Source organism: Diadema antillarum, unplaced genomic scaffold (assembly GCF_040938485.1).
Source record: "Diadema antillarum isolate AM-2024a unplaced genomic scaffold, OU_Dant_1.0 seq00000565_RagTag, whole genome shotgun sequence".
In the NCBI taxonomy this organism is placed as follows: Eukaryota; Metazoa; Echinodermata; class Echinoidea; order Diadematoida; family Diadematidae; genus Diadema; species Diadema antillarum.
This window is the reverse complement of record NW_027271504.1, coordinates 1313240-1332744: the sequence shown is the minus strand read 5'-3', so window position 1 is coordinate 1332744 and position 19505 is coordinate 1313240. Positions and strand designations below refer to the sequence as shown.

Below are 19505 nucleotides of genomic sequence, written 5' to 3'. Positions count from 1 at the left end.
TATTACCTGGCATCACCACAAATTTTTGTCACTTGCTTCACCTCTTAATTTCCTTCTACCTGAACTGTTTCTACTGAGCAATAAAATGCATGGTAATGCAGAGTATTGTGAGGAATTTACAAACTGCAAGCGAACCAGGAGGTCGTATATCATAAGGTCACACATTAGGTTCCTGTAATGACCAGTCAATTGAAAAACACGCGGAATCTCTTGGTAGGAACTTGAGAATTCTGCCACATTGCAAATGTTGTTACTTGCTCTGATCCAACAGAAAATCGTCCCCATATTACCTTGAACTGACCACCTAAAAAGGTTGCCTACTGGTCACCTTACATTACCCCACAGCACCCACTACCCAATGTGTTTCTATTGAGGATAAAATTGAGGTGTTACCTGCATTACCTCACATCATCTCAAATTTTTATTGTTCAACAGAAACTAACAAAATGTCAAATCCCAATGCGATAACATCCTGTGACTTACACCCTGTGACATCAATATTGCATTTTAGTCACTGGAGAATTTGTATGTACTGTAGAATTGTATACTTACTAGTATGGTATAGAATAGATATATTACTGTTAAGCCAAAAAAATGTCAGCATTCCTGGCTGTCCAGACAATGGACCTCCATTTCTCATGCATATATCCACTGCAAATATCCCACGATATCCACCGAACTGTTGGCTAAAAATTTCTATCCCACGTAGAAACATATACTTTATACGCTGCAAACTTCTTACAAGGAACAGCAATGGTACATAGCAAGCTGTGTGCATTTGCACTACTCTGTTTAGAAAATGAAAATGCTCTCCAAAAATATGCTAATTTCTTGTTCCTGATAACACACTATTTCAGGCAAATGATTAAAATATTTGAAAAAAATATTCAGTGATTATCAGTAACGCTTTCTGTATAAAAGTCACATACCATAATGTAATGGAAGACAGGGCATATGGCACACGGCTCTCTAAGATTTAACAAAACACATCTCTTGTCTCTACATATACCTCAGCCTCATCCTGTTAATCCTGTGCAATCACTGTCAATGATACTTGTCAGTTTCAGGTCATTGGGCAAAGATGATGTAGTCTTCTTCTTCATGCGATACATCCATGTGGCATGACCTCTGACCTCAGTGGATGAACGTCAGCAAAAGAAAACTAAGAAAGGCAGCATAATGTTTCACTGTACACAGTGGTAAATCTATGGTTGGGCTTTCACTTCATACAAACTGTATCGGTGAGACAGAGATACCCAAACAAGACACATCCAGATCGATGGAATCCTCTCTCCCATTTACTCCAGTATTGCAGTACAGTATTAGCAAGCACTTCTACTCCATAGCTGTCATAAAATGATTGATGCATAGACATGAAACATGTAAACTGCAATCATATTATTACTGTTTCTCTTTCTATCTCCCTATCTCTCTTTCTCAGACACACACACACACACACACACCGTCTCTCTCTTACCTACGAGTAGAATCTGAAACCTCTCTAGTATGACTATAAACAGAACATGCATTAACGGTAGATACTTGTAGTTAAATATGAGTTCTGGAACTTTTGCACAAGAAACATAGATGACCATCATGCAGACAATTTAGAGTCTCAAATGGTCAAATTCCTCTACAAAATCCCATGCGAAACACACATTGCGACTAGATGAGAGTCACCTTATCAGAGAGCTGACGTAAGACGCACTTCCCAACTGAAATAATTAATGACTCAAATATACACGTACTCCTCTGGAGTGTAAGTGAATACACATAGTAGGTAGAGGTATACAGCAGGCACAGAATTTAACCATAACCCTCAAATCACTAGAATATTTACCCAGTCCATGACTAACCCAAAGATTGCAAAGATAATTTTGCACAGAGTAGATCAGCAGCTAGCTAACCCAGCACCAAACGCTGTACACATTTTCCCCTCCCCCTAAACATCAGTCCAGCTCAATCAGACCACTGTCGGTAGACTGCTCTTGTCCACAGGCAATGCTTCGGGTCGTGAGGAATGTTACCATGGGTGCAAAGTGGTCATGAACCGCTCTCCCCCACTGGTTCCTCATCTGTGTGGTACACCCTGATGTAGTGGATGATTTCAAACAGGACCTGCATGGGATGACAGACATATTTTATGCACAGGTGAATTCTATCAAGTATTTGGGAGTGTTTATTGGAAATATATTGATGATTATCTCCTGTCCACATAAGAATATCAAGTTTTATCTTCTTTGTGACTCTTTTATTACTGCCATTGACATGTCTTTCCACTGAGAGAGAGAGAGAGAGAGAGAGCAAGAAAAAAAGAAAAACAGAGAGACGTCTGAATTCAAAGTAGTTGCTCTATACAACAATGCATTCCACAAGACTTAATAGCTATGTTTTGTGGTCTAACAATATGTTGATCAAATGATGGTCTCCCTCAAAGAGACTAGAGCTTTATTGTCACAATAGCATTCAAACATCATCAATAACATTTTAAATGCCACCACATCAGTGATTGGCGGCAATTCAAAACACTTTTTTTTTCTACTCCTCAGCAAACATTCCTTATCTTCCTATCCTAAAGTTTCTCTGGAACATTCACTGAGAAATCATCTTCAGCATCCAGCAAAGGTTCCCATGCACACATCCAGGTAAAAGAGTAATTTCCAGAAAATTTGTCGTTGACAATGACCAAAAAGAACAATAATTACATTAACACATAAACACATTTGTTTATGGAATTCTCATCCACATTCTAGTAATCATGTTTTGTCAACAAGAAAGACAGCTCCATCATAAACACTGCAAGAATCAAGAAAATAAAAATTGAAATGTTGACAAAAAATCAAATATCTTGTTTCTTTGACATGAGATGCTGCTAAAAGATTTCTGCCATGTGCTGTGCTGGCACAATGTCTAAATGTGAAACAGGCATCTACAACACGAAATCTTGAGTGGGCAAAACTTATGGCTTCAGACTTTGTGACGGCATAACTCCTCTCCCGCATCATTCCTGTTGCCTAGCAACCAGCACTACTCACCTCCACCATGATGAGGACAATGATCATCCACTCCAGCCGGTGGGAGTGCTTCTCCTCCAGGTGGGTCCGCATGAGCTCCACCAGCTCCGTGCAGTGGTTGAGCTTCTCGTTCATGACCTGGATGGACCAGGGAGGGCAACAGAAGGGGATGAAGACTGAAGATTGATTTTATAATTCTTCTGGCCTGTTCACAACATGACCATGGTTATGATCTCGGCCCCCACCCAGTATTATTTAGGGTACACATATATGTTTGTTCCCTCCATTTGAATGCATCCCCTCCCCTTCCCCCCAATCCCTGGACTGCCAAAACTTCTGGACACCCTGAATCGTGGTACACTGCTCAATGCACTCCCCATCTGAGGTGAGCACTCATTCTAACCCTGTCTCAAGACAGATACCCCCACTTCCTCTCAGCGCAGCTGTCATTATGATACCTTAGGAGAGATTTTCTGTGTGTGTGTGTGTGTGTGTTCAAACTGGGATCTCAGAACTCATAAGAAACCCCCCCCCCAAAAAAAAAAAAAAAAAAAAAAATGAAAACTTCATGTCATAAATGTTTGTTAATTTGTAAAAGATAAACAACAACAGCAACAACAACTTTTTCAAACGAAATCTCTGGGTGAAAATCAAATGTAGCCCTTTTTTATAAGTCTCGTGTGCTGGATTTCGTTGAGCGAAAAGTACCCCTTTACTGGAGATTTAGGGAAAATACATGTAGTCTCTCTGACTCCGGACTGGGAGGGGAAAGGGGGGATTTCTGCCCAAGTGGGGTTGGTGAGTGATACAGAGTAATGAGTGCAAAGTCACAACACTTCTTTTTCTACACTGTCTGTATGTAAAATGCATTAGCAAGGATTTGCTACAGAGGAATCGGCTGTTACTTTTTATTTTTCTTCATGGAAATATCTGCAGGTATCTTCACAAGTTTAACAGGTACAGGTGATCTGAGGACACAATGAAATCAACACCCTTGCTGTAGAAGCTGTGGGAATAGAATCTATACAATAAAAGAAGTTGAGTTAGCTTTACAGAATGCTCACATTAGTCCTCCTGGAGATGCTGAGGAACTGACACATCTTGTTGTACACCATCTCCAGCTCCTCCCGGTCCCAGTAAAAGTCCGGCGAGATGAGGAGGTCCGAGGAGAGGTTGATGCGGTGTCGGAGGGCAAAGAGCTCTCCAGTCTTCTTCATCACCTCCTCCCTGGACAGCTTCACTCCTTTGCCCAGCTTCATGTTCTGGCAACCAATAAAAAAAAAGGACAAATCACAGAGCCATGATGACATGTTACACATCTGATCCTCTTTTTATTTTTTGACAATTCTTCAAATGACAATGGCCTGAGAACGTGGTGAAGGCAATTCAATAAGTGAACTGTCGTGACACTATCCTGATACAGTCAGAAAAATCAAAGCTAGGAAAACTGCAGAATATCTGGCTTGGCTGAATAAAAACAAGAAAAGAAGAAGGATTTCATACTTAAATAAAACAATTTTACAACTTCAATTTCTCCTGTCTGAATTTTAAAGTCTCAATATATTCTGAGATTTGACATCGTGGTTTTCAAGAATCATCATCACTGTGATGAGCTGAAATCACCCACAGCATATGAAGGCATGAAATCAGTCATGAGTAACTCATCAAGCAGCACAAACTGTCAAGACAATTGAAAGTGACATATCAAGAGAGATAGATACTGTAAAAGTGGATATTTTCGTGCGACTTATTTTTCGCGCTTGGCTGGGTAAGAAGAATTTCGCGTGTTTTTAATTCCGCGGAATAAAGACATCACTCATCAGCTACTGGAACATACGACACGCAAAAATATTCGCGTGTTTTTATTTTCGCGCTAGCTTCTGGTTGCGCGAAATGTGCGAAAATTTCAACACCGCGAAAATTTCCACTTTTACAGTAGAGAGTGCGTGTGTGTGTGTGTGTGTGTGTGTGTGACAGAGATGGAAAGTCAGTGAGGGAATGGGCAAAGGAGAAAAAAACAGAACAAGCAAAAAAGAAAATGATGAAGAAAAGATGAATTTGAATGCAATGCATTTAGATACTTGCCTCTGGTATGTTCTCAATTGATGCAACAAATTTGTCCAGTGCATATTCCCAAATTGCCAATTTCACTGCATTTGAAGACAGAATCAAAGACAAATTCTGATAATTCGACAAAATATTTTGCAGATTTCAGACAACATATCAATACATTGATATATGGTGAGTGATGGATCATAAGCCATTTGTATTTTCATGACAGAAAGTTCAGATCTATTTTACAACTTTGTCTGGACACAACCTAAGTAAGGTTTGGTTTGAAAGACACTGCCATAAGTAGCTGAATATGTGAATAGTTTGAACAAGGCTTAACATAACAATTTCAGTCAGCAGGGGAAGAAAAAAATAGGGAGGCTGAAAAGATGATGAAATATATACACATAGTTGATTTATATGTATGTTATTCTTGCGAGTTGTAAAGTGTTTCGAAACATTTTGGTCATAGGTACTATATAAGCTGTTCAAATTACTAATATTGGTTCCATGACATTTGCTCCTGCAACAGTTGCTCCCATGAAATAATGTACATGCTAAGCCAAACATAAATTCTACCCACAAACATAACCCTAACCTTAATCATAATCCTCACATCACACTAAACCTAAAACCCTATCACAACCCTAACTAATCCTACATCCTTGAAGAAAATAATACTGGAGCGATTGTCACAGGAGCAAATGTTGTGTCATTATATTCACAATGATAAATGCACCATACATCATACCCATCTTCATTTTTTTCATTTTTCATTTGATTGAGTACACAAATGAAGCAGGCAGTTCATTGAATTAATTTGAACAGGAGAGGTCACAGACCTGAGAGCGTCATAGCATTTGAGAAGGCAAACTTTTCCAACGCCGTTTCGTTCTGTGACCGTGAAGCATCCAGCATTATCTTGCTCTTTATCAGGTTGGTCTTCTGTCTTCATAAAAACAATGTCACACAGAGAGAATTAATGAGAGAGACAGAGAGAAAAGTTAATAACAATGATTGCTATATACCCCCATACACACTATGTGTGGATGGGGGTATAATAACAAAGAAACATTTGGTAACTGCATAATAAAAAGAGTTGCTCTTTCATGATAAAAAATGCATCACATCATTTTTTACTTGACCAACGTTTGTACATAGAGCTATGAATAACCTTGTTACACTTTGAGTAAAGAAATATATGGTGAGCATGAATGATGCACTTGAAAATATTGCACAACAGTTTTGTCCACAGATTACAAAGCATATTCTTGACCAATATATTCAAGATCCAGTTCATTCTGTTTACTGACTCCCTTCTCTATTTGACATGTCCATGCTTGGGTTGATGACTCAACTTTTTATATAGTCAAAGCTATAGACCAAATGACTACCAAATGACATTCCATTCAATCTTTTAATTGCACACAAGGTTACATAAATACACGTTTCCTGACAATTCTTATTGATGGATAATGTGTCGCTTGAGGATATCAAAGACGTCCCTTCAAAATCTCGGACAATTTGTGACTGCCCTATTCTATGCTCCAGTCTTTACCCTCCTATTTGGTGACTAATATTCCACCTTCCACCTTTCCTATTTTGATTCCTCCTCTCCTTGAAGTGTGTGAATATATCAACTCATCTGGCTCTCTGTTCCTCCCCCTCCCCAGACCCTCAATGAAATTCCTCCTCTCACCATTGTCAAATAGCTAAACCTCCCAGGCAACTTCGTTGCTGCTTTTTAAAAATGTATACTAAAACCCTCTACTGCTTGTTACTATTGCCTGCACTGTTCAGGGCAGATTATGTACTGTCTTTGACACATGTGCCATTTAATCCCACAGGGACATTTGAGACTTCACTACACAGAAGAATGGAAGGTGCTCACTCATGGTAGCTGTAAGTCATCTGCTCATTCTCCCAGTTTACGAGGGCCACTTCGTAAGGTTGGTGCTGGTGTCTCCCCAATATTCGCATCACTTCCTTTATCTGAAAAAAAAATTGTAACAAAACGAACAAACAAATTTAATAGAGCAATGTAGAGGTCTTTGGGTACACAGTACGGTCTCTATTCACTGGTAATGATTCCTGTTTTACCACTTTATGCAGAAAAGTATCTGAATCATGTTGATGGTATGATACATCATCATGTGCAGAATTTTGAACAGCTATGGTTAAATTGCAGTACCATGTTCATAGCATGATCCCATCCTAGCATGCAATCAAGGTATAAGCTAAATTGTCCAACCTTCTTTTTTTTTCTTGTGAATAGCATCTTGGTGTTTATTTTAATACCAATACCCGCAAATGAGGACCTCCAGACTTACAACAGGGTCAGGAACATTCCAGAACACAACAGAACCCTCCCGGAAAAAGAACATCTCGCCTGGTTCAATGACCTCCCTGCTCTCGTAGAACTCATCCGACAGCTGTATGTGGAGGACGTCATGGGCATCTGATAGAGAAAGCGATGATACAGATGATCAAGTTTCCCCCTCTAATAAATAGGTGTGTGCGATGACATTGCATCAATGCATGTAACACTTGCACATTGTAAGTCAGAAAGTCCTTCGCTGCACCTCAAGGAGGTATGACAGGAGTTTTTTTACTAATCCTACTTTTCAAACAAAATTTTTGCGATGAGAATTTTAGATTATTCCCCTATAGCCGAGTGCAGGTAATAAGATGTCTGTTGAGTGTCAATCTACCCACATAGGGCACTTTTTCTGTTTCATTTTAGAGGGTCTACACAAGCTAATGTACATGCATTTTTGCCTGTATTTCTACTAACAGGTAAATCCAAAATGTGTTCAGGTGGAAGACTTACCAATGTGCGAGACACCACAAACCCAGCATTTCCATGCAGTTCCATGCCATTTGCCTCTGCGACAACCGCTCCCATGAAATACAACTTTACACGCTGGGCGAAACATAAATTCAACCCACAAACATAACCCTGACCCTAATCCTAATCCTCATATCAAACTAAACTTTAAACCCTATCACAACCCTAACCCTACCCCTAAGACCTTGGAGAAAATAAGAGCAGAGCAATTGCTGCAGGAGCAAATGCTGTGTCACCTTTCTATACACAGTTAAGCTCACATATTAAGAGAAAGTTTAATCCAAAGGAATTGGAGCAAATCCTTTGACTTACATAATACAATTAACACACACTTGTATCAATCAAGGGTACAATTTTCATTTGACTGAGCAAATTGTTTGACTTGTGCAAGGTTGACTGCATGTTACTCAATTACCTTGAGGCATTTCAACTGTGCAAAACTTGTTTCCCTGCAGCTGTAGGTCAAAACTTAGATGTTCTATGTTGTATTCCTCGGCAGTGGAGAAGGCAGTGCACAGGTAGGCATCCTGGAAACAAGGCAAGCATGACAGCATGAATCAAAGTGGAATCAGATCCACATATGACCTTTTGCTACAACATTATGATCGCATCATAATGCTTTGGTGGATATGTCTTGCCACTTCACTATCATGATAAAGCCTTTTAATATGAAAACGTCAAAGTTACACAAATTGCAAATACAGACAATTTTACTTTGCAAAAGCAGATTTCATATTTATTGAAAAGATATGCCCACAAGAGTTGAAAAGTCAGACAATATGTGTTTGTTTTCAATGAAGCATATTAAAATGGTGATTTGATATAACACACTGCGTATGAATGCTTAATTTCCTCAAGACACATGCTTGACTCAAACTGTACCTATATGTACCTGCATTTTTTTTTTTTTTTTTTGTGGCTGGCCTTTTTCCCCACTGTTACCATGGTAAATTGTTGGTAATAAAGTGTAAAATGTAAAAATCAGGAAATCTGTGCTCAGCACACCATGTCAGGATTTCACGGTGATCAATTATGAAAATAGATGTCCCGGTCTTTTGGTATGTTTCCCTTTTCTCTCAAACTGAATGAACTATCCAAAGAGCTGAAAAAAAATCATCAAAATCTGTTTTAAAAAAATTGACCTCACTTGCCCAGTGCATCCAAACAAGAGCTTAGCACCTGTTGAAAGAACAATAATAAAACAAAAACAAATCAAAACACATGGGGGAATAAGTGTGCACACCTTTGCGACTCCATCAATAAACCGGGACGGCTTCTTGGTCCTCGGCCTCGGCACCTTAGACACCTTCTTGCCACTCCTGTCTGGCCTCAGCTTGTTGCTTGGCGACGGCACCGTGCTCCTGAAGACGACCGGCTTCTCCAGCCAAGCATCTGATGACTTTAACCTCTTGGCAAGTGCTGCAATCCTCGATGTTCCCTCACCACCAGTCCAAGACGATAGCCTCATATTTCTGGAATGATTTACCGGCCAGTTCCTCGGAGGAAATGAGCATCTCCTACCAGTACTGGCGAGTAATAAAGCACAGCTGCGGGATGGGTTCACATTGTGGGTGAAACCGCAATGTGACGCAAAGAGCCTGCCAGGTCCAAGTCTCACAACATGTTTGAGAATACTGCAGCAAATCTGGGGTGAGCTCATCCATAATAGCCTCTGCTGCAGTACTGGCTGCATACTTGATCTCTGATAACTCCAACAATCCTGAGCTGATTAAACTTCAAGATGGTATTTTCCCTGCATGTTTGCAACACAGAGAAAGAGAGGTGGTCTGCATGTAGACATCCACATCATTTAGATCTCTAGACATGTATTATCAAAGATAATTATCTGCCTTATTTGCATCACAAAGGGATCTCCAAACCTAACCCACCAAAGGCCACTGTAGCGGTATACAGTGTGAAATGGGGTCACTGGTGCAGTACTTTCTTTAACCCGGTTCGACGGTGTGATTTTGCTACAACGCGCATTTCCCATAGACACTTGCCCGAGTATACTCGCGACTCATATCCTCAATGGGTTAAAAAGGGGAAAACCACAAGTACATGTACTCGACTACTCCTTTTGTCAGCCGGTCTCTCAGAGTATCTCGATCCTGATACACTTTCTTTATTCTTTAATCAGTTTGTTGTGACGTTACTTCACTACTACTATAACACAAGGCCTATTCTTGAGCTATAAATTTTACCCAGACAGGGTTGGGATATCCTCAGGTACCATATATATACACTGCTCAGCAGGTAAGAAAAATATTTTTTTTTAAATTGTAATTGTATGTCATTGTATTAATTCAAGTCAATCTAACAAAAAAAAAATGCAAAATATAGATAAATTTATATCACAAAATTAATCTCATTTTGCACAATTAAGCCTCAGAATCTTTTGACTGTATTTTAAGTTCAGCCTTTTCCATTTTTGTCATTCAGCTGTAAACAAAACAATAAACGAAAAAAAGGAGGCCTAAAAAGGCTAATCAATGCTTAACTGCCCGGCCCCTTGGCTTACTGAATTTCCTGGCTTGCTCTCTTATCAAATTCAGACTGAGTTCCTTCTTCAGGCTTCAGCTGTTCTTGCAAAATTTCAATCGACAAAAAGCCACGGTTTTAAGGAAAAAATTCCAGGCTCCTTCTCCTTCATGCTTGAGACATCATGAGAATTCCAATGGATGCAACGATTGGAAGGTAACTACACGATCAAAAGAAAAGCTGACAAATTGATATTATGATGCAACACTGGCTACGTCGACCCTCGCAGCTGACAGCCCGAGATGTTGATGTACTGTACGGCAGCTTGAACCGCACGCGATCCGCACATGTGTTGTACGTAGACCTACCTTTACTTCTCGCTGTGCAGCTAAAACCAGCAAGCGTTCCATAAACAGCTTAATTACTAGTACAGCTATTCTTGACACTTTCAACATTCATGCATTTTACATTGTTCTGACTCTGTTGATTCCATTTCTATTATTCCTTTTTTTTTTGTTACGGTCATATTTGTGAAATGTGGTACATTTAGTGGGAGCAACAACATGTGCGGCGCATGATTCTTATGGTATGAATCAGGCAGCTTTCCATAAGCTGGAATCACTGGCATAATGGGGAAAGTCCCACACAATGAAAGCAAGCATCCATCATCGCGCATATCCGCGCATGTAGCACACGGCACCAGTACCCACAGAACTCTTGTGCCAGTACCACGCGCCCCCAGTAGTAGCGAGCCAGGTGCAGGTACAGTAATGCACGTACACCTGTCGTGGTGTATGTGGCCACCACTCCCAGCTCCGTTGCTCATCAATCAGAAAATACACCACTAAAACGAAGTCAAACTGACCCCACGACGGTGCACCACCACCACCCTCATAATTTCTGTTGGAGTCCGGTTGCTTAAATCAACGTATTTGGTATTGACATGGATGGTATCCGTGATAGTATGTGCGCCATTTGCAAGACGAATCAGCAGAAGTACAGATGTCCCATGTGTCGGATAGTGTAGTGAGTAAATTAATACGCGATATACGGCAGTGCAATGACAGTAAAATGTATAGACCTAGTTAGAGCACGGGGTGCACACTAAAGCCAAGAAGTTTAAAAGGACCCATATTGCCATAATATTCAATTGATCATTGATGACGTCTTCAATTTGTCAAATTCCCTTTACTTTAGCCGTACAGTCACAGTCATTTGAATCACCGAAGAAATGAGTCAATAATGCCTATAATAAAACTGTGAAAGGCCTATCTTGATGTATAATTTCTGTAAAACAATACTCAATAGAGATACAGTCAGTGTATGTGTCATACTTACAGACATAGATAGACAGAAAGATCCGTCTGTCTGGAGGAGTCTTTTTTTGTTGTTGACGTTATCGCTCTCCTCGGTAGACAGACAGAAGTTGGTAGTATACATCGCTGTGTGGAAGCTCCTAACCACTGTCTCTACGGAGAATTGGGTGAGGTACCTCACCCTTCTCGATTGGGTGTAATTCACAGCCCTAGATTGGCAAATTTAAACTTGTATAGCAAAATCAACGTTTCAAGTATTCATTGCACTCACCAGGATATCCAACATTTTGGTAGAATTTTCATGATTAAATATGCAACTACCAGCCCGTCGATACGGTCATAACAGCTCTTCAATATATAGATTATGAATCCATTTAATAGCCAATCACATGCGAGGTAGTTTCTACATGTTTTTTTTTTTTAATTTAAACATGTACCTCGCATGTGATCGGCTTACAGATTCAAAATGGTGACTTGCACTGCTAGCGAGCGGCGATGTTGCGATATGGAAAAAATTTCTGCGTTAACGTAGTTTACTGTGAGTATTTCTATTGCACAATGTGAGAAATTTACCCCAAATATTGCTGAATAATGTGTCATGTCAAACTTGTTTGAATGTAAAAAAGCTGTCTGAAATTTGGTTTATCGTAATGTTTGATCTGTGCACGACCGCTGGCAGCGCATCCACACAAGAGCCAGCATCATTGACTTCGGTCTGTATAAGGAGGGGATCCGTGAATCCAGACGCAGTCTCCGCGGAACATTTTCCCGACGACCAGATACAGGCCATTCTTTCAGTCAAAGACATAGATATCTAGTTAACATCAGAGATGTGAATGTGAGCACAGCTTGCAGTGATTTGTGTATGTGTGTGTGTGTGTGTGTGTGTTACCCTGGGCTTTGCAGTTTGCACTTGAGGAGAAGTGAAAGAATTAGTTTGACATTTATTTATCCTGTCACATTTCACCAACTTGCCAGTGTAGCACCCGTTGCAACTAAAGTAAGAGGATTACGGATGTTCAAGACTAGAGGATTTTTATATACGATATACATGTAGTTCCTGTGGATTGTGGTCACTCACTCAGTCCTTGTGTTTTGACTTTTTATTTCCATTACAGCTGTTCAGTAACATGCTACAAGCACCACAAAGCAGAAGGTAAAGTAATACTCATGATCACACCCTGTGCTTACACTTTTCTTTTTACTCATAACCTGTGATACAAGTAATTCGATTGTGAAATCTATGTGTGCTACATTCTCGTTTAGAACACATGTCCATGTCAAACATGAATCATGGTACTCTGATTTTGATTGATCGAAAGCTGTCCTTGTTACAGATTTTAGCCTTTATTTCTAATTTAACTTTCTATGCTCCCACAAAGAAATCTCTTCAGTGTGTAAATGTGTCCTAAGTGTGTGAAATTGTCTCTCAGAAACCATACATTGTATTTAGACTGTTAAATTGTCCAGATATAATTCCCTTATATTATATATTTTAATGAGCTGGGCTACATCCTATTTACTGGTCTGCAATGTACTCATTCTATCGCAGATTCCTGTGCCAAGAAAGAAGAGGGGCATGCGAAACCTGCCGGGAAGGAGCATTCCACAGATTCCAGCAGAGAGAGAGGTATATTGTGTCTAGGGCAGTTACCCCCTGGGTAATCACCCTGGACCCGTCCCCTGGCCCAAATCCTTATCCTATCCTGAACCTAATCCTAACCCTAAACCTAACCCTAACCTAACCTTACCACTAACCAATATTTAGCGGGGGGTAATTGCCCTCTCTTGGTAATTGCCCGGATACAGTAGTAACTGTATGCAGAACGATCATTGACCAAGTAATCCCTTTGTAAGCATAGAAGTATACATGTACAATTACCAAAATGAAGAACCTAAAACAGGGGCGGATCCATGAATTCCATAAACAGAGGGGGCGCGTTTATAAAATTAAAGGGGGGGGGGGGGTGCGCCCTGTGGTCCTCCCTGAATCTGCCATTGCTGCAGGCAGCATTTCAATGAAACCAAGCCTTTATCTGCAATTTAGTGTGAACTTGTAGCATCTCATCCCTCCGTTATGAAAAAATAAAACTGCACAGCTCGTAGTATGCTGCCTTTCTGAATGTTGTGATTTTTGTGACCGCTTTATGCATCACAGAGGATGGAGAAGTGTCAAGTGAGGACAGTGACCCAGAGGCTGATGCCGATCGCCTGAAACCATGGCAACTCCAAAGTCTAGGTCAGTATCTTCATCTCTCTATGTTACTCCATGATCCCATGTCTGTAATATGATCATGAGAGCTCTCTCTTTAGAACTGTGGATTATGATTGCATATGGAATGATTGAGCACCTCTTCTTTTAGATTAGTTTTTTGTTTTTACTGGGAGAAAGATTGGAACAGCATGTATACACTCATGTGTATATATGCATTGTTAAGTGAAAAGGGTATCTTTTGTTATTTTCTTAATAAGCAGTCTAAGACATCAGAAAATGATTTGTCAAAGGTTTTTGATTAACCCATATACATATGAATGGCCAAGAGTGTACAACATACCTCATATTCAGTAGATTGTCTTGATATACATTTTTTCTTCAGACGAGATCCGAATTGAAGAAATTCGCGAACTTCATGAACAGCTAGGCTATTTAACCGATGCTTATATAAATTGTTGCTGAAGGGATCTGTTGAGCAGAAAAGTTTAAGTGCTCATTTCTAATGCTTGTATACCCTAATGCAATCTACGGTCTGTGTCTCGTCCATGGTATTACAGGAAAGTCCGACGCTTTGAAGTCCCTCTTACAGAACCGCCACCTGAGGGAGATGATCATACACTTGGATCAGGCAGAGGATAAGGTCAAGGCCATAGAGGGCGCCATGCAGGAGCCCATCTTTGTGGAGTTTGCAGATGCCTGCCTGTCAGCCACCCAGAGCAGCAAGGAGAGCCCCCTCATGGAGAGATGACAAATGAATGCTGCCCTCTGCTGTCCATATCAGTACAAGTGCCATCTCACTTCAAGAAGTCAATTTACATTTAAATTGAAATCTGCTATGAATTCCTTCATCACATGAGGAAGGTGTTAGAGGACAAGGGCTGACAGGAGAACAAGTATGATCTGTCTTACTGGTTTCCGGAATACAACTGATTAATTAATGTGTTGTGCCTTGTACTAACATCATCTCACAACTAGTAACATAAGATCCTTGCTACTCATCAAGTCCAATGATGAGTTTATGACCATAAGCCGTCAGTTCACTGTATTACAGGGTAGTTGACTAATGGTGGATCACTGAAGTTGTTGACTAGACATGACAGGAGCGCGAGAAACAGAACAGGTGGTGATGAAATGTATGGCAGGCAGTATATTACATATTCAACATTTTAATAAACGTTCCATGCACATTCCATACTTGTGTAGAATGATCTAATGCGTAATCGCCAGTGTGGAAATGTAGACGTGTGATTGCCAAAATAGATACACACAAGGTTTGAAATTTAATTTTTCTGTCTCCTTCGAAAAATGATACCATGATTTTACCACTTACATGTCGAATGCATAAGCTGAATGCACATACTTTGTATCATAACCAAAGTACAGTACTTGTGCTGACAATGCACAGTTTGGTTTGGATGGATATGGGGGAAAGGCAGTGCACTTTTAGTGCAGATGACTTGATTTTGTCAGATATGGCAAAACATGCTGTAACTTCACAGAAATGTAAAGGGCCATTTGGGAGAGCAGTGGCAACACTGAAGAGGCTCCCCTGGATGAAGAAGACCATGCTTATGTTATTATTATTATTGTTATTATTATTAATTTCATTATTATTGTTAATAAATTTATTATGATTATTATTATCATTATTATTATCATTATTATTATCATTATTGATATCATCATCATCATTATCATCATCATCATCAGTATTGTTATTGTAGTGCCTGCCCAAGGGGGGGGGGGGGGGGTGTCTGAATAAAAGAAAAGATATGAACACTGTTATAAGCTTGGATGCGTGGTACATCAGAGTGAGGAACCACAAGCAACATTCAGTTTGGTTGGGCAGGTTTTATCTTTCTTTTAGGAAGGGGTTAAAAGGGGAAGGGGCAGCATCATACTTGGAGGGGCACATTACTATAACTCATCGATCTTACCCCTAGAACAGAAAGGAACACTAACCAAAAAATTAAGGGGACATGCGATTCAATGGGCATCCATGCTGTTCAAGCACAAACAATGCCAATAAAGTTGAATATTACTTCACTTATTTTTTGAGTCATTAAAATTCGTGCAGTTCATGTTGTAATGTTCACAAGTCAAACGTCAGATGGAGGTGAGTGTTCAGGATAGTTGTCCTTCCTTTTGGTAGGAAAGACGTTGTGGGGGTCGGCGCAAGGGTTTAGCAATCACGATGGAGTCATTTTCGCGACTTAGAGTTTGAGCGGGGTTGTGTGTGGCGCATGGTGGTGTGTCATAGTTGACTGCGTCATCTACATCGTGTGGGTCGTAGGCATTAAAGGGGCGAGGTATTTTCCTCAACTGAGAGGCATATCGCAGTGTCATTTCCTCTCCCCTTTGAAGTTTCACACTTCCACACTTTGAAGATACAATGATCCACGGGTGGGGGTAGTACAGCTGTATCTAGACAAGAACTTGTCGCGTTTTTGCTGTTTCACGATCACGTAGTCTCCGGGATGTACTACAAGGCTGTGACGTGGCTTCTCGTTGTCGTACATTGATTTCATGGCTTTCTCGTAGTTGTTGTCACGCTTCCTTGCTCTAACATATGATCGCGACATGGCGGGGTGTTGTGAGAGTAACAGCTCGCAATTCAGCAGTAGCTCAGCAGGTGACATCGTCACTGGATGCACTGTTGAGCAATAGGTGATGAGGAAGTTGGAGATTGCCCTTCTCCAATCTTGGACGCTCTTGCGAGCTGTGCTAATCGCTTTCATGACAACTGCGTTACACTGCTCAACCTCCGCGTTGGCTTGGGTTGGATAGGGGGTCACACGGCGATGCTCCATGTTGATTTAGGATAGATATTCACTGAGCTCTTGCGACACGAACTGGGAGCCGTTATCGGAGACGATCACTTCGGGAATCCGTGCTGTGCGAAGATGCGCTCTAGCCTGCTGATTATCCACGTGGTCGTCGTGCGTAGAATCTCTACTTCTGGCCATTGGGATGCAGCGTCGATGATCATGAGGAGAGTCTCGCCTGTGGGTAAGGGGCCACAAAGGTCAACGTGAATGCGGCTTCATGGAGCATGGGGCATAATAGGGGACGGGCGTAGGGGCTCTGCTGGGGATGGGGGTGCCTCAATCTGGCATGCTGTGCACTGCATTACGAGCACCTCAACGTCGGAATTGATGCCGGGCGACCAGACTTTCATGCGAAAGGGCCTGTTTGGTGCAAACAATGCCCTGGTACTCTTTGACTGGCTGGTGGCAAGTGTTCTTTATTCTCGATCCATTGGTATTAGTCAGTCTTTTGACCATCTTGATTTATTCCAATGTGTACATACAAACAGTTGCCGTGATGTTGTGTTTCTGGCATCTAGTACCCCTCCAAGAGTCCATTCTTTATTCTTTTCACTGTAGACAATATAAGGAGGAATTATACAACCCCAGACCCAGATCTGCATCATTGGGCACTGACAAAGGAACCTCATGGCATTTCTGTCCCTGGGTGGAACCTTCACTTTATGGAACATAGACTGGACATCTGCTACTATGGCTATTTGTCAGTCCTGGTGAGACCCAATTTGTCCACAAGACCTTTGGTGCAAAGCGAAACGTTGCTGCCTTGATCTTATAAGGCCCAGGTCGTCTTTTCTCTCCCATTTCCTCTAACCTTTACCGGTACAACTCTCAGCCTGAGCAGTGAACACCCGACCTCTGGTATCCTTGACCTTGATTCGCAGAGCTTAGGTTATCTTGCTTTTCTCCTTTTCCGTTTTCATGCCTAGGACAGTTCCTTCGGTTCTCTTCTCAAGGAGAGTTCTGATTTGGATAAAATGTGTGCAGAAGAGCATAATGCTTCTTTCCACAGTCAGTGACTTCACATCGAGCCTTAGAAAGGTAGCCTACAGCCAAGTAGAATGGTCATAAGCAATTCAAACACAATCTCGCTTTTCTAGCTATGTCTCTTCTGTCATCTACTCCTTTCTTCTTAAAGGATTCGCAGGACTTGGGATCATGCTTTCTTTGGCATCAAGGGTATTTCCTTTTGGGATGATCATGACTGCCTTGGGCTTTGCGTTGCAAGTTCTCATGAACCCTCTGAGTTGCGAATGCTGTCCCTTTGGCTCTGGCTTCTTTCTTCACTGCCTTATCATTCTTTGGAATTGATTTCCCAATGTTTCTTTTTTAAAGATATTGCTGGCCAACTGGGCTGATTCTTCTACGAATGTTAGTCATCAAGTCAAAGTTGGGCACTACCCATCTCACCATCATGGTATGGGCTCTCCTCGCCCATTCTGCTTGAAGGTGAATGGGTGAGAGTCGTTGAATCTTGAGTAGCATTTCAGAGCAATTTGCATCAGCGAGATATCCCATCTGGGCTAGTACCATTCCTCAACGCTTCATGTCTCATGCAAAATTCCACAATCATGCGTGGTTGTTCTGTTTGAGTTGTGAACGTTTGAGGAACTTATCCAAGTAAGCCACTACATGCGGTTGTACAAACTGCTCTCTCAAGATCCTCTTCGCTTTGGTGTAACCTTCATGTGGTTCCATGAGAACACAGTTCTCGATGCTATTGCGAGCCTTTCCCGAGCAGTACTGAATGAGATAGGTAAATCTGGTCCTATCATCCAGCACTTTCTGTTCCACATTAACTTCAAAACTATTCATGAAGCTATTATACACAGTGGGATTGCCATCAAAAGTAATCAAATCTGGCTTTGGCAGGTTAAGAGCAACATTAATGGCATGAAATATTGGATTCATGTTGGAATTGTACACATCATTACTTCTCAAATGATCATCTACAACAACGTTAGGTGTATGAGACAAATCGTGAGATGGCATATGAATTTCACTGTCTTCAACTGGACTAGTTGGCATGGTGCAATTATGTTCTACTGGGTCAGATGTGATACCATTACCCTTTGCTTCTGACCACACTCGAGAATCAGGATTTAGGGCTGAGGACTTTACTTCATCCTTCTTTTCATTAACTTCACACTATGGCTTACCAATAAGATCATGAACTTCACATTCTAGTATAATGTACATGTGTTTCAATTTCTGCATTTTCTATTTCATGTTCTAGCTCAAGATTTACAAGTTTCTCATTTAATCTCGACTGTTCTCTTGTTACCTCCACCAAGGGAGGAGGTTATATTTTCGTTACCGTTTGTTTGTTTGTTAGTTTGTCCGTGTTCAAAATAACTCAAAAAGTAGTTAACGGATTTGGATGAAACTTCCAGGAATAAAGGTCAAACTTTACTTTAGTCGGGCACAGTTGGAACGCACAAGTGTTCTCTAATTCTTTTATTAAAAACATCAGTACCCTGCTGTCCTTGCTTACAAATGCTTGCATTGTCTTGAACCTTTCCTTGAGCTTGCATTTGTATAACTTGTTATACGTATGACTTGCCATTCTTCATCGAACTTGTGATGGACATGTGTACTTGAACTTGTGTACTTGTGGTTCACTATAAAAAGAGAAATGAAATTAATAATGCTTAGCTATCACTACCTTGAAAAGCTTGTCAAGTGTAATTATTTCTGTGTCTTCCAAATACAGTAATACGTGTAATAATCTAAACTTCTTTTGATTTGCACCAC

The 19505-nt window shown here is 40.8% G+C and overlaps 2 protein-coding genes across 2 annotated transcripts; one reads left to right on the top strand and one right to left on the bottom strand.

The window, feature by feature from the left end:
- Positions 1 to 1710: 1710 nt before the first annotated feature.
- LOC139735156 (required for meiotic nuclear division protein 1 homolog) lies at positions 1711 to 10639 on the bottom strand. Its single transcript, XM_071645916.1, has 10 exons — positions 10436 to 10639; positions 9158 to 9667; positions 8330 to 8441; positions 7397 to 7524; positions 6958 to 7058; positions 5909 to 6015; positions 5100 to 5164; positions 4079 to 4276; positions 3036 to 3152; positions 1711 to 2118 (listed from the first exon to the last, which is right to left on the bottom strand). The coding sequence occupies exons 2-10, from the start codon at positions 9605 to 9607 to the stop codon at positions 2044 to 2046; spliced, it is 1353 nt and encodes a 450-aa protein (XP_071502017.1). The 5' UTR covers positions 9608 to 9667; positions 10436 to 10639; the 3' UTR covers positions 1711 to 2043.
- Positions 10640 to 11201: 562 nt separating this feature from the next.
- LOC139735155 (zinc finger HIT domain-containing protein 3-like) lies at positions 11202 to 15484 on the top strand. Its single transcript, XM_071645915.1, has 5 exons — positions 11202 to 11421; positions 12830 to 12867; positions 13264 to 13341; positions 13870 to 13950; positions 14484 to 15484. Exons 1-5 carry the CDS (start codon positions 11339 to 11341, stop codon positions 14672 to 14674), a joined length of 471 nt encoding a protein of 156 aa, XP_071502016.1. The 5' UTR covers positions 11202 to 11338; the 3' UTR covers positions 14675 to 15484.
- Positions 15485 to 19505: the final 4021 nt, after the last annotated feature.

Bases quoted from the DNA above. Each gene is read 5' to 3' on its own strand.
- LOC139735155 (XM_071645915.1), top strand. From the start codon at position 11,339: ATGGATGGTATCCGTGATAGTATGTGCGCCATTTGCAAGACGAATCAG. The intron at 13,342-13,869 runs GTATATTGTGTC...TATGCATCACAG, and splicing joins AGATTCCAGCAGAGAGAGAG to AGGATGGAGAAGTGTCAAGT. The intron at 13,951-14,483 runs GTCAGTATCTTC...ATGGTATTACAG, and splicing joins ATGGCAACTCCAAAGTCTAG to GAAAGTCCGACGCTTTGAAG.
- LOC139735156 (XM_071645916.1), bottom strand. From the start codon at position 9,607: ATGCAGCCAGTACTGCAGCAGAGGCTATTATGGATGAGCTCACCCCAG. The intron at 3,153-4,078 runs GTGAGCATTCTG...TGGTCCATCCAG, and splicing joins GCATCTCCAGGAGGACTAAT to GTCATGAACGAGAAGCTCAA. The intron at 2,119-3,035 runs GTGAGTAGTGCT...CATCCCATGCAG, and splicing joins TTGTCCTCATCATGGTGGAG to GTCCTGTTTGAAATCATCCA.